The sequence below is a fragment of the Podospora pseudoanserina genome, chromosome 5 (assembly GCF_035222485.1).
Source record: "Podospora pseudoanserina strain CBS 124.78 chromosome 5, whole genome shotgun sequence".
Taxonomy (NCBI): Eukaryota; Fungi; Ascomycota; class Sordariomycetes; order Sordariales; family Podosporaceae; genus Podospora; species Podospora pseudoanserina.
The window spans coordinates 3653295-3674846 of NC_085924.1; the positions used below are offsets into that span (position 1 = coordinate 3653295).

At 54.0% G+C, this 21552-nt stretch overlaps 5 protein-coding genes across 5 annotated transcripts; 3 read left to right on the forward strand and 2 right to left on the reverse strand.

Annotated features, from left to right (window-relative positions):
• The first annotated feature begins 37 nt into the window (after positions 1–37).
• On the forward strand, positions 38–2749 carry QC764_508790 (uncharacterized protein). Its single transcript, XM_062948135.1, has 3 exons — positions 38–1503; positions 1563–1814; positions 1869–2749. The coding sequence occupies exons 1-3, from the start codon at positions 1311–1313 to the stop codon at positions 2423–2425; spliced, it is 1002 nt and encodes a 333-aa protein (XP_062799542.1). The 5' UTR covers positions 38–1310; the 3' UTR covers positions 2426–2749.
• A 2650-nt stretch (positions 2750–5399) lies between these two features.
• Positions 5400–8673, reverse strand: QC764_508800 (uncharacterized protein; the record flags this gene model as incomplete). Its single annotated transcript, XM_062948136.1, has 2 exons — positions 8283–8673; positions 5400–8223 (listed from the first exon to the last, which is right to left on the reverse strand). Exons 1-2 carry the CDS (start codon positions 8426–8428, stop codon positions 5400–5402), a joined length of 2970 nt encoding a protein of 989 aa, XP_062799543.1. The 5' UTR covers positions 8429–8673.
• Positions 8674–8836: 163 nt separating this feature from the next.
• SFB3 (COPII coat Sec23p-Sfb3p heterodimer component) lies at positions 8837–12448 on the forward strand. Its single transcript, XM_062948137.1, has 2 exons — positions 8837–11066; positions 11119–12448. Exons 1-2 carry the CDS (start codon positions 9245–9247, stop codon positions 12336–12338), a joined length of 3042 nt encoding a protein of 1013 aa, XP_062799544.1. The 5' UTR covers positions 8837–9244; the 3' UTR covers positions 12339–12448.
• A 515-nt stretch (positions 12449–12963) lies between these two features.
• UTP22 (U3 snoRNP protein) lies at positions 12964–16774 on the reverse strand (the record flags this gene model as incomplete). The annotated part of the gene is made up of 2 exons (XM_062948138.1): positions 16132–16774; positions 12964–16080 (listed from the first exon to the last, which is right to left on the reverse strand). Exons 1-2 carry the CDS (start codon positions 16369–16371, stop codon positions 12964–12966), a joined length of 3357 nt encoding a protein of 1118 aa, XP_062799545.1. The 5' UTR covers positions 16372–16774.
• A 395-nt stretch (positions 16775–17169) lies between these two features.
• SKI3 (Superkiller protein 3) lies at positions 17170–21498 on the forward strand (the record flags this gene model as incomplete). Its single annotated transcript, XM_062948139.1, has 1 exon — positions 17170–21498. The coding sequence occupies one exon, from the start codon at positions 17170–17172 to the stop codon at positions 21496–21498; it is 4329 nt and encodes a 1442-aa protein (XP_062799546.1).
• Positions 21499–21552: the final 54 nt, after the last annotated feature.

Consider the following 21552-nt stretch of genomic DNA (forward strand, 5'->3'; position numbering starts at 1 on the left):
CTGCTGCTGCCGTCACTGACAGCGTGCCATCCAACCACTAAATATGGCATCAAGACCTGAAAAGGGTGAAGCCTCATGCAACCCGTCGATACCACACCTTTTCTCCATCTGAAAAATACTCTCATTCTGGAAACCTCCGCTGCGTCTTCTCTCGCACTTCCGAGCCCTGGAGCCATCAACCGCCATCCATCATCCATCATCCATGGCGATCACTTGCCCCGCTCCCGACAATGGACCACACCCCCTCTTTTTCTAGCAGAAGCACCAGAAGCAGCCCCGCAAGGGAATAGTCCGTCATGGAAGTGTCAGACATGCAGCTTTTCGCATCTTTTTGCTCTTTAGGTTGGAAAACCTCCCTCCATCTTTCACTCCCCCACGGCCCGCGTGTCGATCCTGTATTGCTGAGAGATCCTCGACGAATTGCCGTCTCATTCGATCGAACTGAGAGGAGGGCCCATGTCTTGCCCTCATTGGTCTTCACCGCAACTGCTTGGTCTATTGGTTTCAGCAGCTGTCCGGGGTTCACTTCGGACTCGATGAGCTATTGATGGCCGCTCTTGTGTGCCATGTATATCTCCTCGCTGGTCTACTTGGCACGCATACACACAGGCGCGGGCCAATGTCTTTGGTTCCCAAGAGGCGCTGGAATACCAGATTGACTCAGACTCAAGATGGCGCACTCGATGCAACACAGCAGACACTCGCAATTCCATGAGTCTCGGCAGCTTGCGTCGGCCTGAGGTCCATGGCAAAACAGCTTTTGCTCTGTCCTCCCTCACAAGGTCCCGGCTTTCCGTCGACCTCGAGGGCTCTTGCGGTGTGTCGGGGCCGGCCATGTCTGAAGGCTGGCTCTCTCTTTCAACCAAGCTGGAAGCTGACGAAACAAGTTGTTTTGGCTCTTTCTTTGCTTTTTTGCATGTTTCAAACCGTCGAGTTACACGGGGGAAAAAGAGGGTTCTGCTGCAACATGGACACATGGACTCGGTCAAAGCAACAAGGTTGCCATCCTAGGCCGCTGTCGTCTTGTGGGCTTTGGAGATCTCGGACTTGCTTGCTGTTATCGGCACATATAAAGCAGCTGGATCCCTCCCAGCTCATCTCTGTTTTCAGTCTGTCCATCAGCAGCAAGCACAAGCAAGCAGTCTGAACTAGAACTCGGGCTTGGTTTGGTCATATTGTGCCGTCTCTACCAGGACTATAGTCTTTTGACAGTTCAGGACTACCTTCTTCGCCGCAAGCAAACAGCCCCCAAAGACAACACACACACACACACACACACACACACACACACACACACACACACACACACAATGCCTTCCTCCAGCTCCAAATCCTCCAAGCCCAAGCCCTCCGAGGTTGCGTCGGAGACAAAAAAGTACTACACACCCTTGATCAAACACGAATACGCAAACCGATGGCAGACCTGTTCCTACATCTGCCGTCAGCCTCTGATAGATATCCAGTTCGAAGACAGGCCCCCTAGTGTGACACCCCCCGTCTTTTGTAAGCACGACGCTCCACTGCCGGACACCATGTCATACAGCATGCTAACCCGAACTCAGACGTGTCCACGGGTGACCCGGTTGACATGACGATCAACTGGCAGATCCAATCGGGGACTTCTATCCCCTTCATTTGCGCGGCAAACGACAGGCGTCCCGGGGGCGACTGGGAGACCGGGGCGGTTGGCTACGAGGAACGCCTCTGCCGGCGAAGCACCCTTGCAGCGGCCTTGGCTACCCCAGGGCAGGGTTCTGACCTCAACGACCACTATCCCATCCCCATCTGTGCCGGGATCATGTCTCAGGATGTTGGTAAGTGTTCTGACCTGTTGCCTGCCTGCTGCTCGACACTAACACGGCTCACAGTCGTCTTCCGAGGGCCCCACGATAAGTACGAGAAGCTCCCGCTGGAGCAATGGCGATCTCTCCCGGTTGTCTCCGTCCCACCACCGCGGTGGCCCAAACTGACGCAGAACGGCACAAAATACTCGTTTGCCGACGAACGGGAGATGGTCAGGGACAAGCTTCGGGGTGCTCTTCGAATCTGCGCCTATTATCGCTATGACACCGTCGTGATTGGAGACTTTGGGTTGGGCAATGGCTACCGGAACCCACCACAAGAGCTAGCGGAGCTCTGGCGGGAAGTGTTCCTCTACGACCCCGACCTCCGAGGCCGTATCCGATGCGTCATGTTTGTCTTTGAAGATCCCGCTCAAAGCACCATGCAGCTCATCCTCGACGAGATTGCCAAGAAGGCCAAGGGGGGTTCATCCAGCAAGTCGAAGAAGGGCGGCTCCAGTTCTTCCAACAGCAATTGCCCCACCGACTTTCAGATATTCAACCAAGTATTCGACACTGCCGAGATCCAGAGAGTAATCGCAAGGCCGGATGCGAGATATGGGTTAGACAATCTTCTTGTCTAATAACTAAGCCTTCCCTTTCCTACCCAGTCGGTTAGGCGTTTGGAGTCAGGTCGGTCCAAAATCATTTGCGGATTATGCCAGCATTTGTTTGTGGGAGTGTGTGCAACGAAAAAAACTCCGTTGTGGTCTGCTCTTAGGGGGTTCACGGTGTTTGATTTCTCTACATATTTCTCTTCTCCGGTTTTTGTTCCATCACACATCACAGCACGCTGGATTGGCAGCTTGGCTGTAGGCGTTGGCCATGGTGGGGTTGGTCCCATATCACTGTTCATCATTATCCTAATATTGTGTGTTCTCAGAGCCAAATAATACGTTATTAAACCCTGCCATTGCTGTCATCCCTTGCTTACCTTGTGGCTATCAGGATTTCCTGCTTTTCTGACAGTCCTGTCCAACGGAGAACGCCACAGACTGGGCTGACAAGAGCCCCGAGGGCCTGGACCTTGGGTTGCGGGCCGATCAGGTTGTGCTGACCGGGTCGACGGCAATAACAGTACCGTGGAACAGAACAAGGCAAGTCATACGGACGCACCCCACCCTTGCCGATTTGACAGGTTTGCATGTTGGTTCGACATCACTGCTCTCTGGCGACGGGCTGTCACATTTCTAAATCCCGGACATGGGAAAGACAGGCATTGTGGTCTGCATGAGATTTTCTCGAGGGACACATGTTGATTGGCGTTTAGAAGGAAACCGGTCAAGAATGCGCGAGATTTCCCCCAAAAGGCCATGGTGGCGAACGCACGCACTGCATACTTGATACTTGTGAACCCTCACCGGGGCTCCTGGTTTGGGATGGGTCTGCATATAAGTTGCTCTTGCGGCATGCTGAAGCGAATAGAGTCAAGCCGGCACAGAAAGGAAAAAGAACACCTAAACCACGCAGGCATTGATATCATTCAACAGCAGCAAAAGCCGAACCACCCCCTGCCCTGTGCGCATGTGATATCGAAGTTCTTGCGGAGGGGACGTGGTTCGACACGCAAAAGCCCGGGCGAATAGGAGGAGGCGGTGTGAAGCAAGGAGGCTGTCATGTTTGCTTTATGGGCGTACATGGTACATGGCATACTGCATGGGACATGGGACGTGGGCTTGGCTCTAGCTGTACAAGGTGAGGTGCATTGCATATACGCTAGCGCTCCCAGCAAGGCATCTTGAGAAGAATGCACATATCCGCTTCCGTACCACAACCTACCTTATCTTCCCTCCCGCACACACACACACACATCGTCTTTTCCTCTTTCCCCCCACCGAATCACTATGTCATTCCTATAGGTATACCTACCTCCACCCAACCTTCAGCTCCCATTCTTCTTCTGCTTCTTCGGGCACCGGCGTATCCCCGGCATTCACTCCTTTTACGAGTCCTCGTCTATCATTTGTCCCCCCATCACTGAAACGTGCCTCCTCAAGCCACCACAATGCGTCAATTCTCGTACGAGAAAATAATGGCACGTTTCCAGAAATATTGAACCACCACCTACGTACACTCAGGGTCCTTTCCCAAGGGACCCCCCTCATCAACCACAAAACCAGGACTTAAAACTCCCCCAAAAGGTCACGTTCGAGACAGGTCCCACAAAATGGATATGTACCACATCCCACAACGTGAGTCGATAGCCGCGTGCTGTGTAAGTGTAATCATCACACAGCACAAACATAAAACCCAACTCTATAAGCAAAAAAAGAAAAAATAAGAGTGTATTTTTTTCTCCCACTCGGTACCGCTCTGTATGTATGGCCCCGTGGGTTTGCTGCAGTGTTGGATGTCTGAGATCGAGTGATACAGATCGTAAACAAGGAAGGTAGAAAAAAAGCCATGTACCGCTCCTCAAAACTACGAAGCACGGAAAGAAAACAACAGAGATAGCGCTGACTGCGGGACTGCAGAGGAATTTCTCACTTGGCTGCTAGTCTCTGTTTTCTCTATTCAACAAAGACAGCTGGAATAATGTGCTGTGATGTATAGCTGCCCAAATGGAAGCTAACAACCTGTCTTGAAAGCCACACGTGCCATACAAAAAGAAAAAACATATCTTTGACAAAAGAAAATAGACGCCTTCCACCCCCTCATCTGTACCTGTATACCCAACCAACCCCCTCTTTAGCTAGGTAGTTCCCGTCAACAACGAACCCCCTTATTAACCCCCTGAATTTCTCCCACCCCCCCATCCGCCCACGCGATCTGATCACCAACATGCATTCCGCCCCTGATCCATCACCAAGGAAAATTCCATGGTGATCATCACCTAACCTCCAATCAACAAACATACCTGCCTTTTTCCCTGCTATCCTATCATATCCAACCAACCACACACCCCACCCAACCAACTGCATCATCGGCAAAACAGCAGAGATGTGATATGTGAGAGGTCATGCCGCTGTTTATGTATGTACCTATGCTAGCCGCTTTTTCCTACTCCCCACCAATGAGACAGGGACAAGACAGACATCAGAAGAAAGAAAAGTTTCCATGATGAAGAACCTTTCTCGGCTCGGGTTCTTGTGAGCGCGCCGAAGAAAGGAGCCGGGGAGCCGAGGGTAAGGGGGGAGATATCGCTTGCCGGTGTCGGCGGAAAAACATGAAAGCAAACAAAAGAGAGAGAGAGAGAGAGAGAGAGAGAGAGAGAGAGAGAGAGAAACAGGAAGCACCTTGGATGGAAGAATGCATACCTGATGGAAGAATGCATACCTAGGAACCTGGAAGCTCAGTTCTCACCAGTCATAAGGTAGGTAGCCACTTTGGCAACAGCGTTTCTCCTAACAAAGCTGCTCTGGCAATTCGGGATAGTTTGATAAGCCTAACAAGATCTCACCCCCAGTTCACAAAATTTCTCCTCACATCACACTCAAAACTCGCAACCAAACATTCCTTTCACGTTTCTATTGCTACCTTTGTAACCATAATATCACCCCTTTCCCACCAGTACAACCCCCCTCCCTGTTCTACGCTCCCGGCACAACAGCCAAAACATCATAAATCTTCTCCCTCACCGCATAAAACGTCCCCCTCCCCCCCCCACCACCCCCCCATCAAACTCCTTCCACCCCCAGGCCCAACCGCAAACGGCAACGCCACGCTCTCCAACTCTATCCTCCCAGCAGCACTCTTCCTAACCGCAACCGTCTCGTCAATCAACAGTGTCCCCTCCCCCCTAAACTCCGCCTTGTGCCCAGCATGCAACATCGCCCTCCTCAGATCCGCCAGCCTCAGATCCCCCGCATGAAGCGGTTGCGAAGCCGCCTTCACCGTAGCCGTGGCCGCCAGGTTAACTGGTAGCACATCCACCGTAGGGAGGGTGCGCGGGTTGGCATCATTATTGACCGTGGTCAACGCCATACTCGAAGAAGGCGACCCCCCTTCTTCCGTCTTCTGCCGTTTATTCCCCTCATCGTTGGGGTCGTCCGAGGGAATAAACCCCCCTCCGGGAAGTAGCACACCCGTGATAGTAGCAATGCCCAACCCATTAACATCCTGCCATTTGAGCTTCTTGGCCAGATAATCCGAGAGCTTCACCACCCAGGCGTTCGTGTCCACCGAGGCATTCACAAACGTCCCCACCGGGGGTGTAAACACATCTACCGTCGCCGATTCATTGGACGAGTTAGCCGCCAGCTGCGCAGAAAGCAACTTCTTGCAGTCAGCCGCAAGAGCCTGTGATTCCTGCTCCGTTCCCGCGACGAGAACCAACCGACGGGGTTGGATGAGTGGGATGAGCATATGCAGCGAGCGTTTATCGTGCAGACCGGAAAAGTCGACAAACGCGATGCGGAGGTTGACGCTCATCTTGTGAGTGGTCATGACGAGCTTGGCAGGTCCGAGGACGGGGGCGTCTTCTTCCTCGTCCAGTTCGTCTACTTCTTCCGTCTGCGGACCATTTCCTGGGGCGCCAGTGGCGCTGGCATCGTCTGGCTCGTCCGAGTGGGCACGGGCGGGTTGCTTTTCCCGTTTGCTGTTCGCCGTGGCCTTGTTGGCGGCGTTGACGGCAATGAGACTTCGCTTTTTGCCCAAGCTGTCTTCTTGTTTGGTCTTGGCTGGGTCGGTTTCTTGCCTGTCGGCTACTTCTCGCTCTTCGGCGCGGAGGTAGTCTTCTGGTCGGATGAGGTCGCCAAACTCATCGTGACGTCTTCGTTGGGCTACTGCTGGGAACATGGCTTCTCGCCCCTTTTTACCCCTGACTTCGTAGTCATACACACCCCGCTTCTTGATGAGGATGTTGACACCCAAGTCTTCGTCGTTTAGGACGACCTTCTTTCGGCTGGCTTGTTTGATGTTGGCAGAAATATTGAGTGCTTTGCCCTGTTGTTCCGTTTCCGACTCCTCAGACTCGGTGGACGTGTCGGAGAGAGCATCGTTCAAGTCGGTCCAGGCTTCCCAAGTCATTCCACTTCCGCCATGTGAGGTGGCTTGCAGTTGTTGTTTTGTCGCAAGCCACTGTTGGTAAACACTGAGATCGTTACCTTCCAGCGCCTGTTTTGACGCATCAGCAATCTCTAGTTCTCGCCCACCGGCGTAGACCTGTTCAAAGGTCTCGCCACTGGTGGTCTGCTCTGTTGCTACACCGTCCTTTCTCTCCTTCCACCACTCCCAGAGTGTCCTGGCGATCGATGGCCTGTTCTCGTTCAGTGCTGGCTTTTCGGTTAGAAGAACAAGATTCCTTGCGTCACCGGCAATGGACTTGAGAACCTCCTTCGAGAAGCCCCACTCGAGGCTGGAATCTGTAGCTAGAATAACCCGGCCTTTTGGTTCAAGATCCTCCAGTGCTTGCTTGAGAACCCACGAAACCTGTCCCTTTCTCTCTAGCAGCCGCAGGTGCTTAAAGTCGAACGGTCCGGCCACCTTATGGTCGTGATGATGTCCGCCCCTCTGGCCCCTGCTGTGGCTTTCCTTGCCACCAGCCGCGGCTTCAAACTCCCTCACAATCTTGTCGTCCATCCACTCGAACAAGCTCCTGGCGTGCTTCAGAGTACTGCCGATGTTGTGACCGGCCAGATACAGCTGCGCATTTCTGAATGTTTCGTTATTGTTGTTGTTGTTGTCCACCTCGTTCCTCCAGGCGTGCTCTAGAAGATATGAAAGCTCCAAGACTCTGGCACTTGAATCGACCGGTATCAAGACTGTCCCTCCTCGCGCAATACAGAGCTTGATCGATTCCAAGAGTTGCTCATCACGCTTCGCCCGAGAGAGGGTGGCGTCAGGTGTTCGACTGCTGCACACCAGAGCTGTTGGTTTTCGGAGTTGTTCGATGACCTCGGTGCTGCCTCCCCCGCCATGTCCACCGCTCAGCCAAGCGGCACCTGAAAAGACATTTTCCTTGCCTTGGTTCCAGTCGACGGCGTAGACAATAGATTCGAGCCCGTGCTGAATGTGCCAGATGGCTCCACCGAGTGTCCGTCCCGAATTGTAAGCTGTGACTGTCAAGTTGGTGATATCTGGGGAGAATGGCGAGGATCGAGGCTGTTGTGGTTGTGAGTATTGTACGGCCTGAATATTAGCAAAGTATCGTGTGATCTCCTCGGGGGATGGTGGCTGAAGCAGCAGGTTGGGGTTCAGTGATGGGGCCTGGGATGATGCGTAGGCCACTTCGGCGAGTGAGGACGTTGGTATTGTCGTCGCAGCTAATGGGGTGGAGGCATAGAGATCTTGTGTCAGGGTACGGCCGAGATCAATGACTGGGCGTGTCGCATAGGCGGGGATGGTTGAGAACAGGGGGATATGTTTGCAGCAGTGCGCATAGGCTCCGATGTGGGCGACAGTCGCATGGGTCAGGAGGATGAATGATAGAGTCGGGACTTGTCTGGAATAAGCAGTTAGTGGCCATGCCCATTGAATCATATCTATGGAAGGAATCCATACTTTTCTAGTTCCCTGAGCTTTTCAACAGCAAAGGTCTCGTCCCAGCCGACATCCACCAAGATCTTGACACCCCCATCGAGTTCGAGTAGCGACTGTGATGCTGTGGACTCGGAGAGGGCACCTTGTAATGGGCAGAAGCTAAACATGGCTGAAGTAGTTGATGAATGGTGGTCAATTGCTGCCGGGAATGGCGCATGTTTTGTAGTCAAGTTTTGTTTCTGGCAAGCAATGAAGAAACCAAGGCTGAGCGCAGCAGAAATGCGCCAGAGACAGCCCCGTAAATGGAGAGCCTCTTGAAGCGCGTCACTGTAAATGGGACGCGACGGACTGGTAACAGGCTGCAGGAAAGCTTATCGATTAAAGACAGGACAGGCTAAAGACACTGTGCCACTGATAGAAAACAATTACATGTGTTCTCCATCTCTTTGCTTCCAACACAGTCTATTTAGCATCCTGTCATAAGCGGTGTCGGGCGGCAGAATCATGGCACTGGCGCAAGGATCAATCCGGTCGGCGGAAGCTGCCGAGTGGACAGGTGGAGGTCCAGACGGCCAGGCACCGCCAACCCCTGCTTCCACCAGCCGCGGGGCCTCTCATGCGACAGCCAAAAAAGGACAGCTCGACCTGGAAGGCCAAGGTGGGACCCCTCTGTTATTAAGAGAGGACACTTTCTGGTTCTTCTGATTGATTGTGACCAGCACCAGTCAGCTATAACACTCAAATCCCCGGTGACGATCTCGAGGACGACTTCTAGAACCCAAGCTTCGCCCAGCTCAAAACACTCCTCGATCGATCGATCCACAATTATCACCCCCTAGTGCCGGCCCCGTATCAGCAGCAAGCAACTTACATACAACGGCCAACTACCGAACGAAGCTCGCCAACAAGCCAAGCACCTGACCGAACGACTCGAGCATTGAACCGCCGATTTCCCATCCAGCTCCCGTCCCGAGACTGACAACATGGCCGAGTTCGGCATGTACCACGCCCTGGGTCAGGGGGAGAACATCGATCCCAACGATCCCCATCGTCGAACCCAACCAGCCGCTCCTCAGTTCCAACCACCAGTTGCCCCGAACCCCTACCAGCCCCAGGCCTCCTCCCCATATGGTGCGCCAACACCTCCGGCACAGCAGCCGTACTACGGCACCCCTTCCCCAGCCGGTGTTCCCCCCCCGCCTCAGCTTCCGGGATATGGAGCTCCCCCAGCAGGAGAGCCAGGTTATTTCCAGGGTCAGCAATCTCCTGCCGATGATGGTGGTTTGGCCGCTCAGATGGGAGGAATGAGCCTGGGTCCTGATGCGGGCCACGGTGCGGCGAGGAGGAAGAAGAAGGACCGCCATGCCTACCATCAGGTCGAGGCCGTGGGATCATCACAGCCCTTCAATGGCATTCCTCCAGCTGGAACACCTGCTACAGCCTTCCTCAACGCCGAGCCCTCGGCAGCCGGTGCTCGCTATGGTGGCTCTCAGTTCCCAGCGCCGGTAAGCCCAGGCTTCAATCCTGTTCCGGCTTCACCCGCCGAGTTTGCGGCGAGGGGTGGCGGCTTTGGTGATGCCACTGCCTCCGCCACCATGGTTTCTAGCGGGGGCCAGGACAGAGTATCTCCTGACGAGATGCCAAGTGTGCCCCTTTCCCGGGACTCGGTCCAGCAATACTTCCTCACCAACGTCTATCCTACCTTTGAGCGCCTGGTTCCCCCTCCCGCCACCACCTCCTTCGTCGCCTTTGACCAAGGAAACTCATCCCCCAAGTTTGCCCGTCTGAGTTTGACCAACATTCCCGCCACGGCCGAAGGACTGAAGAGCACAGCACTGCCCCTGGGTCTTGTGTTGCAGCCTCTTGCCCCTCTCCAAGCCGGCGAGCTGCCGATTCCCGTCTTGGACTTTGGTGATGCCGGCCCGCCCCGCTGCCACAGATGCCGTGCTTACATCAACCCCTTCATGATCTTCCGCTCCGGCGGCAACAAGTTTGTGTGCAACCTGTGCAACTATGCCAACGACACCCCTCCCGAATACTTCTGTGCCACCAGTCCCCAGGGTGTTCGCGTGGACCGCGACCAGCGCCCAGAGCTTATGCGGGGCACCGTGGAGTTTGTGGTGCCCAAGGAGTATTGGACCAGGGAGCCAGTTGGTCTCCGTTACGTTTTCGTCATTGACGTCACCCAGGAATCTTTCAACAAGGGCTACTTGGAGGCCTTTTGCGAGGGCATTCTCCGTGCTCTGTATGCTCCCGAGGATGACGAGGAGAAGGATGAGAATGGAGAGGTGAAGAGGAGGATACCGGCGGGCGCCAAGGTTGGCTTCGTGACTTACGACAAGGAGGTTCACTTTTACAATGTGAGCCCGTCGCTGGAGCAGGCTCAGATGATGATTATGCCGGACATTGAGGATCCTTTTGTTCCGCTCAGCGAGGGCTTGTTTGTGGATCCTTATGAGTCCAAGACGGTCATCACGTCTCTTTTGACGAGGCTGCCGCAGATGTTTTCGGACATCAAGAACCCGGAGCCGGCGCTGCTTTCTACCCTGAACGCGGTTGTGGGTGCGCTGGAAAAGACTGGTGGCAAGATTTTCTGCTCGTTGGCTGCGCTGCCTACTTGGGGTCCTGGACGTTTGTTCATGAGGGATGATGGAAAGCATCCTAATGGTGAGCCGGACAAGAAGTTGTTTAGCACGGAGCACCCGGCCTGGAGGAAATTGGCCGAGAAGCTGGTTTCTATTGGTGCTGGTGTTGACTTTTTTATGGCGTCGCCTTCCGGGGGTTATCTTGATATTGCCACTGTTGGTAAGTATTACCTTTGTTTGCTTATCGAAATGACCCGCTGACATGGAACTAGGCTATGTGTCTGCCACCACTGGCGGCGAGACCTTCTTCTACCCCAACTTCATTGCTGGCAGGGACAACACCAAGCTTTCCCTTGAGATCAAACACGCCGTAACCCGTGAGACGGGCTACCAGGCCCTCATGAAGGTCAGGTGCTCCAATGGCCTTCAGGTATCGGCCTATCATGGCAACTTCATCCAGCACACATTTGGCGCCGACCTGGAGATCGGTGTGATTGATGCCGACAAAGCCCTTGGTGTCACCTTTGGCTATGACGGCAAGCTCGACTCCAAACTGGACGCCCACTTCCAGGCTGCCCTTCTTTACACCACCGCCTCCGGCCAGCGCAGAGTCCGCTGCTTGAACGTCATCGCTGGTGTTAGCGAACAGGCGAGAGATAGCATCAAGTTTATTGACCAGGATGCTGTCTACACTATTCTTGCAAAGGAAGCCTCCACCAAGCTTGCTTCTACTAGCAGTAGTCTGAAGGACATCCGGGCGGGTCTTACGGAGAAGACGATTGATGTCTTGGCCATGTACCGCAAGAATTTCCTGGCTCAGGCGCATCCACCCGGACAGCTGGTTATGCCGGAGAGGTTGAAGGAGTTTGCGATGTACATGCTTGGCATGATCAAATCCCGTGCTTTCAAGGGCGGTAATGAAACATCTGACCGGAGGGTGCACGAGATGAGGATGATTCGCTCCATGGGCTGCCTGGAACTGTCTCTCTACCTCTACCCGAGGATGATACCAATTCACAACCTCGCTCCCGAAGATGGCTTCCCCGACCCCGCCACCGGACACCTCAAGATGCCCCCTTCCACCCGCACCACCTTCTCTCGTGTCGAACCCGGGGGTGTGTACATTGTGGACAATGGCCAGCAGCTCCTCATCTGGTTCCACGCCCAGACGAGCCCGAACCTGATTGAGGACTTGTTTGGGCCTGGAATGGACGAGCTGAGGAAGCTGGACGCGTACACGAGCCAGCTGCCGGTGTTGGAGACGCACTTGAATGCGCAGGTGAGGAATATTTTGGAGTGGTTGAGGGGGATGAGGGGAAGCAAGGGGTTGACGGTGCAGCTGGCGAGGCAGGGGTTGGACGGGGCCGAGTACGAGTTTGCGAGGTTGCTGGTGGAGGATAGGAACAATGAGGCGCAGGGTTATGTGGATTGGTTGGTGGCGGTGCACAGGGGGGTGCAGCTTGAGGTGAGTAAGGGGACGAGGTTGAAGTGATCATGTCAGTATGATTTGACAGGGTTGTGACGTGAGGGGGGGGGATGTGTGTGCTGACGAAAAGTGATTTATAGTTGACCGGTCAGAGGAAGAGGGAGGATAAGGATGGGGATGGGGGGGTTATGGGTGGTTTTACGGGGTTGAGGGCGGGGTATTGGTAGGACCGAGGACTTGGGGGAAGGATTGAGGAGATGATGGGGAGTTGAGATGGTGGAAAGGGGGGTGAGTTTGTTGGAAGTAGATACCATAAAATGGAATTTGTGTCATGTTGGTTTTTTTTTTTCGATCTCTGGCATTCAATGACAATTGGGAGCGTGGTTGGTGATATCGGGTTACTTACTGGTTGCGGCTCTATGTAATCCAGAGGGTGAGGTGAGTATATGGAGTTGGCTTAGGCATGACTAAACTAAACCAGAACCGAACTATAACTAGTTACACAGGTTTATAATGTCATAAGCTTGAGTGGGTTATTTAGCTTGGGTGGGTTATTTCAATGACAATCTTTCGAGCCGTGTATACTGCAAGGGAGGGTATTGTTTATTAAAATTTCCAAACTCCAAATGATGCAAACCTTTACCCTCCCTTCCATATACCACCTCAAATTATGTCCAGCCAGTCAAACTACCTACCTCATCTCAATCCTCTCCACCAAATCCCCCCCCAACCTCGCCATCTCCCCCACCATCGCCTCCTTATTCATCTCCACCTCCACCTTGTCCTCCCCATCCCCCTCCTCCTGCTGCTGCCTTCCCGGCCTATAACTAGCCAACATCCCCCCCTTCAACACCCTCCTCTCCATCCCCGGATTCCAAATCGCCCCCACAACATTATCCCCCTCCCCACCCCAGAAAAACACCAACGGGCCCCCAAATACCTTCACAAACTGCTCCAGCAAGACCTCCGCCGGGTGCGCCACCAAAGGGAGTAAATCTTCCCCAGTAACAACATCCAAATTCTTAAACTTACTCCCCCTCCCCTCCCCCACCTCCTCAGCAGGATCAACATTCTCATACGTCCTCATCGCATTCTTCAACGCTTTAGGATCAAGATGAATAAGCACGTCATACTCCTTAAGCGAAGGGACAAACAGCCTCCTCGGGTCGAGCAACAACTGCTCCTCCCTAACAACCCTACAAGCCGCCTTCGCCAGAGCCGTCATCCTCGTCGCCACCACCCTTGTCGGCTTCGGCTCATTGTTCAGACTTGTCCACGCGATACCGGTCGGCTCCTGGGTGGTGGCAACAAAGAGAACAGTGTGGTTCATCCCCGGGTCAATCTTCCTCCACGCTTCCATCCTTGTCACAATAGCAAAGTGGTCAGAGTTGGTCAGTTCATTCCCCGAGTCGATGATCAGTGGTTCAGAGCGCCAGTCCCAACGGGATAAAAATAGCAAGACGCGATTGAACCCGGTGGAGGGAGAGGAGGGTGCGTCCCAGGGGTAGGGCGACAGGAAGATGTGCAGGGTGACGAGCTCGATGAACTCGGCTGTGAAGTGGATGGAGAGTTTATGGCTGTTGAACCAGTGTTTCACCAGTCTTATCGTTGGGCCCAAGGCGGGGAAGCGGGTGATGCTGGTGTTGATTGTTTGGTTGTGGAGTGGGAGGTTGTTGTATAACCTCTTGAAGGCAGCCAGTTGAGTCGTGGCTCTTTGTCGGAGGTATTGTTCCTGAGTTTTGTCCTTGACTTGTCGTTCGAGAAGAGACTCTTCCAGGTCGCTGTGGATGCGAAGGCGGAAAGCTGGGCCGGATTCATAGACTACGTCGAGGAAGGCGAGGTTTTCGGTTTCGAAGTGGGCGTCCTCGAGACCGACGTGGGTTTTCACCCCTTGTTTGCTGTTTTCGAGGAGGTTGCCGATCATGAGTAGGAAAGCAATCTTGGTCCTCTGGATAGCGGCGATGCTTTCGGGCCATTTACCCGAGGCTTCAAAGGAAATGACGCAGTCCATTGGGCGAGGCCCGGACTTGAGAGAGCCAAACACCGGAGGTTTGACAGAGGCATGCCGAAGTTCAGGGCAGACAGGAGCGATCTGACGAACGCGCAGGGGGAGCTCGTCGAGGTTGCGGATGTCGCGTTCAAAGGTGCTAAACTCTTTTCTTGCTACATTGTACGAGGTTGTGTCGGCGGGTTTGATGGAGAGGAGGGCAACCAGGCCGTTGCCGTAGAAGCTGATGTCGTCCTCGAGATGACCAATACGAAGGTGGAGCGCGAGGATGTACCGCATGATCTCCTCGCAGATCTCGAATGGTGTTGTTGACTTCCAGACCAGTGTCTCACGGATCGTGTCCCGCTCAAAACGACGCAACTCGGCCTTGTCGCCCCAAAACCTGCGGAACCTGTCGCATTCCTCCTTCTCTTCGGCCGTTGCGCCAGCAGAAGGCCCCTTGTCCACCACGCGGCTCATGTTGACGGGGTCAAACAGTACACCAACTTCCAGGGCGGTTCTTGTCTGGTCCTTGGGCTTTTCCGCAAGAGACCATTTTGGCTGCTCGGGAGTCTGAATATGAACAACCCTCGCTCTTTCACCCAGTTCCTTGTCGCCCAGCGCTCTCTTGAGCACTCTGTAAACCTTGCTACCGAGCTGCCAAATTCTGCCACGGGACTCGGAATAATCGTTTCCAATAACTTGGTCCAAAACATCGCTGTAGTTGAGGTGGGCAAACAAGTCAAACGTGTGAGAAGGCAGGTCGGCCCTGAGGATGAAAGTAGGCGTGAACTGGTCGGCAGAGCTGTCACTCAACAGGCTTCTGGTCCACTTGGCGTGTTGGTGCAGCAAAGCGGCTGACCAATGTCCCATCTTGAAAGCAACATTCAGTCCCCGAGAATAATCGTACAGAATCGGTCCAGACTCGATATGTTCCTCCAAATCAATATTTTCAGCGCCAAGAACGCATGGCTTCTCTGAAAAGTTCATCACTGACAAGAACTGAACCTGAGCCTTGAACAGTTGGGTGGCGCTGAGCGATGTCGACAACGCCGCATGCCCCATCCTTTGGCCTCCTTGAAGTAGAAGAGCGAGCAAAACCGACCACTCAAAGTGACCGAACCCGCCCTTGGAGATATCACCGCCGAACCCTCTCTGCTGGAGCCATGTCCGTCCCAAAATACAGGCCTTCTTGAACGCGGCGCACTTCTTTTCGGTCTGGCGAAGAAGTTTCAGGTACGACAGGAAAGACCCCTCGGCGACCACGGTCGAGTTGTAAAAGGCGGTAGGGTGCGCTGGCGTTTCCGATTCGGTGTCTCTCCCTCTTCGGACCAAGGAAGCGCCCAGATGAAGCTTCCCCTTGGGAAAGAAGCCCTCTGGGGCGCATGGGATGATCCGTATTCTGTACTGCAGACGCCCCTTCGATCCCTCATCTGTCGCTTCTGGTGACTTTGGCTGAATTGCGAGAACGGGAGTCAATGGGTTGCCGTTGAGGTACTCGTAGGATAGCTCGGCCTCGTTTCCAGACCCCTTTTGCAGAGCACTCGCAATAACAGCCAGATAATATGCCCTCTTGTAAAAGTATCGCAGGTCGAGGTAATCCTTCTCTTGCAAAATCTCCTGCGGCAGAACCACAATCATGTCCACGCTGTGATCCTTTTGCGTCTTGACCATCGTTTTGGAAACATAGCTGCCGACGACATTGAACTGAGAGGGTTTGGCGAATGCGACCTTGTAGTTGGAGTTCTTTGGTGGTTGCGGATCGGGGAAGGGAATCTTGATCTTGGATTTCTTTTCGAATTTTGTCGCAGCCTCGAGAATCTGGGCCTGTCAGCCACCACACGCGCGCAGCAGCAAACCTGATGTTCTTACTGGGAGAGGTTCTTGAGACTTGATGGTCTCGATGGAACTCTTGATCTTGTGAAGCAATTGGTCGGCGCCTTCAAAAGCAGTCTTGTAGTCGATGCGCACTTCCTCCAACAACTCCTCGGCCTCTAGGATGAATGCTCTGGATCTGGACACGCCGCCAGTCGAGACTGCTGCTTCGAGAGCTTTCCCAGCGCCATCTTGGCTGTGGTCGAGTTTTCTTCGTTTCGCCGGTCCGGAATCCATGTTTGCGATGTTCGGAGACGTGTATAACGAGCTTCCTCCACAGATGCTGCTTCTCTTGCGACACCAATTCCCCGACTTTTTTTCTGCTGGGATGTTGCGATAAGCTACTGTGATAAGCTAGAAAGAAGTCTTGGCAGTAAATTTGGGCGGAGGTCGGATTATCCCTGTCCGGCAGGCATCAAAATGTGGAGTAGAGATCTTGAAGAGGTGAGTGGGGGTCGCTTTTCACTTCAAGAGCATCCCTCGAACAGTGCCATACCCAAGCACCCAAGGTAAGCTGGCACATGCTGCTTCAGGGTTTTAGTTGATGGTGACTCGGAACTTGCAAGTACTGTGTAAAGTGAACCTGGACCTTCCCCGTGATCTCTGGTAGGCACGTAGGGCTAGTTTAGGTCTGATGACGTTGTCCTACCAAGAGTCAAAACATCAAGCTGTTGAAGACGAATGGCCAAGCTAGATTTCATTATCGTGGTGAACTTAATCAAAGACACTCTATCAACAAACAGCAACTTAATTAATCATATCCCCTGTTTCTTTCCTACTGTTGACTGCTGTCTAGATTGAAATAAGGCAGCTCTGGTGGGGGATTAATAGTGGGTCCGCTGCCCCTCCACTCCTTGTTTGCGCCGCTGTGGCAGTTGCAGCACGACGCCTGGCATTCTGAACTGAGCATCAACAGCTTCATTCATGACCATCGAATTCACCATTGTTGAACTTGTCGTCGTTGCTTTGATTACTTTTTTCTTTTACCTGTTCCCAGAAGCCCGATGAGCGAGGTCTCATTCACCATCCCTCAAAATGTCCAGCACCAAGGCCATGCTAAAGTCCGTCAATGACTTCATCAAACAGTCGAAATGGGACGATGCCAGAGAAGCCGCCAACGAGGTCCTCCAAAGGGACCCCAAAAACTACCATGCTCACATCTTTCTGGCTTTTGCGCTGGACAAGAAGAACATGCTCGAGGATGCCGAGAACACCTATCTTGCCGCCACCAACATCAAACCAGGCGACACCCAGGCCTGGCAAGGCCTGATCAGGCTCTACCAAAAGCAGGGCAACAAAAAGCTAAAGCAGTACAAACATGCTGCCATCAAGCTTGGCGAAATCTTTCGGGACACCAATGAGATGTTCAAGTTTCAGGACGTTGTCGACAAGTTCGTCGACCATGCACGTACACAGGGCGAACGGCTGCAGTACGTCGATGCCTTGGACATCCAACTGCCAGGAAGCCCTCTGTACGAGGCCCTAGAAGGCCGTGTGCCTCACCCTGCCAAGACCTATGAGATTCAGGCCAAGATTGTCGAGCCCGAGGAGAAGAAGCGGATAAACACGCTTATTGGCGAGAGGCGCACCAGAATCGGAGCCCGCGTCAGCGAAGTTACTTTGGAGGTCAAGAGGGAAGTCTACCGCCAAAGCAAACTCGGCCACATCTACAGACAGCTCATCGACTGGACTGCCGATGACGAGCTCCGGCGCACATGCGAAGAAAAGTTGCTTCAGTATTGTTACGACCGGCTCTTGGCTTGGCCTCCTGGGGAGGAAAAGCAACAAGAGATGGAAGTTGTTCGGAAACTGGCAAACGACATGGTCATCATTAGACACCCATTCAAGTTTGCCTGGGACATTGCTCTCAACTGGCAGGACCACAAGGAGATCAAGGAATGGGATGTCACCATTCTCAGACAATATTGCTCATTCTTCCCGGACAGTGACCTGAATAGAGTCATCATGGGGTTTCTTACTAGCGACATCTCGCCATTCCCCAAGGAAACACCAGCGCAGAATGATGTCACAGCGGATGGTGAGCCAGAGGACGAGAGCGAGGACGACGATGCTGGAGGTGTGCCCACTACATATGTTCCTCTCACAGAGGAGGACCGACTGTTGATGATGACGGAGGGCATTAGCTCTGGCGATTCGTTGTTTGCGTACCGACTCATGGGCGAGTACTACCAACATCTCGAGGAGTACGAAAGCAACGTCGAGTTGATGCGTAAAGCAATCGACCTTCTCAAGACAGAGCGGACCAAGACAGGCCTGGCGTTCCGGAATACAGGAGATGCCTACTCTTTGTATCTCGGCACCGCACTTGTCTTTTACCAATCTCCTCGTCACCATCAAGAAGCCAAGAGCTTGTTCGATGGTGTTTTGGCGCACGATCCCACATCCACCCCAGCCATGATTGGCGTGGGTCTGATTTATGAGGAAGAAGAGGAGTATGACGAAGCAGTTGGCTTTTTGGAACGTGCCCTGCTGGGCGACCCAACCAATCTCCGTGTCAAGACGGAGGCTGCCTGGGTCAAGGCTCTGAAAGGAGACTTTGCTGCCGCCAAGGCCGAGCTCGAGGCCTGCATGCCACTGCTGACCGAGAAGGGGCAGAACAACAAGGAGTTGCTTTCGCAGACGAAATATCGTCTCGGTTATTGCATTTGGAACCTCGACACATCCAGGTCTGCCAGGAAGAGCCGCAGCGGTGCCTACAATCACTTCCTGGAGTCCCTCAAGAGCAATCTCAACTACGCCCCGGCCTACACTATCCTCGGTATCTACTATGCAGACTATGCCAAGGACAAGAAGAGAGCTCGGAGATGTTTCCAGAAGGCAGTTGAGCTCTCCCCATCTGAAGTTTTGTCTGCAGAGAGACTTGCCAGGTCTTTTGCTGACGACGGCGACTGGGACCGTGTCGAGCTCGTTGCTCAGCGAGTTGTTGACTCGGGCAAGGTCAAGCCGCCGCCTGGATCCAAGCGCAAGGGTATCAGCTGGCCCTTTTCTGCTCTCGGCGTGGCCGAGCTCAACAAGCAGGATTACCACAAGGCCATTGTTTCTTTCCAGGCTGCCCTCAGAATATCACCAAATGACTACCACTCTTGGGTTGGTCTCGGCGAGAGCTATCATGGCTCAGGTCGGTATATCGCTGCCACCAAAGCTCTTCTGAATGCCCAGAAGCTGGAGGAGTCACCCGATGTAGAGATCACAGGACAAGAGACGTGGTTCACCAGATTCATTCTCGCCGAGGTCAAGCGTGAGCTTGGCGACTTTGATGACGCCATTGACTTGTACAAGCAGGTCTTGGAAGATAGACCGGGGGAAGATGGTGTCGCTATTTCGCTGATGCAAGCGATGGTGGACAATGCTCTCGTCAGTTTAGACAAGGGCTTTTTTGGCAAGTCTATCGACCATGCTGTGTCAGCGCTGCGGTTTGCGGTTGAGACTCCTGCGGCCATCAAGGACACTTTCAACTTTTGGAGAGCGATTGCCGATGCCTGCTCCCTCTTCACCAGCGTCCAAGGCCGGTTGTCAGAGTTTCCCAGGGAGCTGGTGCAAGGGCTGCTCGGAAGCGACGAGGCTGCCCCCGAGTACCAGGTGCTGAAGGATATCGATGGAGTCGGCACCGCCGTTGTTAGCACCAACGGCATTTTCCATGACAATGAGAAGATGGGAATCGATTTGACCAGAGCTATGCATGCCACCATCCTGGCACACAAACGCGCCGTTCACCTGTCTGCCAACGACATTCATGCCCAGGCCGTGGCGTTCTACAACCTGGGATGGGCCGAGTACAGAGCTCATTCGTGTCTTCCAGCTCATCTGAGGAAGAAGGCTACGAGGTATCTCAAGGCTGCTATTTCTTGCTTCAAGCGAGCCATTGAGCTCGAGGCCGGCAACTCTGAGTTCTGGAACGCTCTCGGAGTGGTCACCAGCACTGTGAACCCATCCGTTTCGCAACACTCGTTTGTGCGCAGCCTCCACATAAACGAGAGAGGTGCTCACTCTTGGACCAATCTGGGTGTTCTTGCACTCCTTCAAGGCGACCTCCAGCTTGCCAACGAGGTCTTTACCAAGGCCCAATCTGCCGATCCCGACTTTGCCCATGCCTGGCTTGGTCAGGGTCTTGTCGCTCTGCTCCTGGGTGATCAGAAGGAGGCCCGCGGCCTGTTCATCCACTCGATGGACATTTCTGAAGCATCCTCCCTCGCCACCAGACGTCTGTATTCCGTCTCCATGTTTGACCACATCCTGTCATCCCCATCCGACCTTCCCATCACTTCCTTGGTCCAGCCCGTTCTCGCTCTCGGCCAAATTCAGGGCCTCAAACCTCAAGATCTGGCCTACGGTCACCTCTCTGCCTTGTTCCAGGAACGAACCCAAGAATACCAACGGGCCGCCCACAACCTCGAAAACATCTGCACCCAAGCCGAAGCAGAATACGAAGTCACCGAGTCCCCCCAAGCACTCAAGCACTTTTCCATTGCCAAAACCGACCTCGCCCGCGCTCTGTTGGCACAAGGCCTCAACGTCGAAGCAATCGAAGCAGCTGAAATGGCCATTCAACTCTCCAGCGACGAGTCCGACAGCGAGCTCACGGCCGGGGAACGTAAGCGGGTGCGCCTCTCTGCGCATGTGTCTATGGGATTAGCGCAGTATCACCTCGACCACGTCGACGACGCCGTCGACTCCTTTGAGCAGGCGATTCAAGAATCGGACGGCAACCCCGACGTTGCCTGTGTCCTGGCTCAGGTCCTTTGGGCAACCGGTAAGGATGACGCGCGTGAGAGGGCGAGAGATGTCCTGTTTGAAGTCATTGAGCAACACCCCAGCCACGTCCAGTCGGTCTGCTTGCTGGGCGTGATTGCGCTGTTGGATAAAGACGACGAGTCGCTTGAGGCTGTGGTGTCAGAGCTGCAGAATCTTCGGTCGGGTGATGAGGGGGTGTCTGCTGCGGAGCAGAGCCAGCTGGGCGAGGTTCTCAAGGCTGTGGCTGCGCTGGGCGCTGGTGGTGGTGCTGGTGGTGAGGAGGGCCAGGCGCAGGCGGATGTCATGTTCCATCCTTACTTGCCGCATGGATGGGCGGAACTGGCTGGGCTGGAGGGGACGGCGGGGGATGGGGAAGGGGCGGCGGAGATGGCGTTGAGGGTTGCGATCAAGGGGGTTGCGCCGAGGGGGGATCTGCCGGCCGAGGAGCTGGCCAGGGCTTATGCCGGGACGGGCAAGGTGATGGATGCGCAAACGGCGGTGATGGTGGCGCCTTGGGAGGGGGCGGGTGGAGGAGTTTGGGGATGCCATCATTCGTTCTTAGGGGACTATGTTGATGTTGGAGCGATGAGTTTGCGGTATGATCAAGGGTAGTTTTTGAGTTGTCTAATGTTGATTCAACCCCCAAAAAAAAAAAAAAAGAATAAA

What these genes read in the sequence shown, in the direction of transcription:
- SFB3 (XM_062948137.1), top strand. Translation starts at nt 9,245, where the DNA reads ATGGCCGAGTTCGGCATGTACCACGCCCTGGGTCAGGGGGAGAACATC. An exon ending in TCTTGATATTGCCACTGTTG is followed by an intron (nt 11,067 to 11,118) that starts GTAAGTATTACC and finishes ACATGGAACTAG; the next exon opens with GCTATGTGTCTGCCACCACT.
- QC764_508790 (XM_062948135.1), top strand. Translation starts at nt 1,311, where the DNA reads ATGCCTTCCTCCAGCTCCAAATCCTCCAAGCCCAAGCCCTCCGAGGTT. An exon ending in TGTGACACCCCCCGTCTTTT is followed by an intron (nt 1,504 to 1,562) that starts GTAAGCACGACG and finishes ACCCGAACTCAG; the next exon opens with ACGTGTCCACGGGTGACCCG. An exon ending in GATCATGTCTCAGGATGTTG is followed by an intron (nt 1,815 to 1,868) that starts GTAAGTGTTCTG and finishes CACGGCTCACAG; the next exon opens with TCGTCTTCCGAGGGCCCCAC.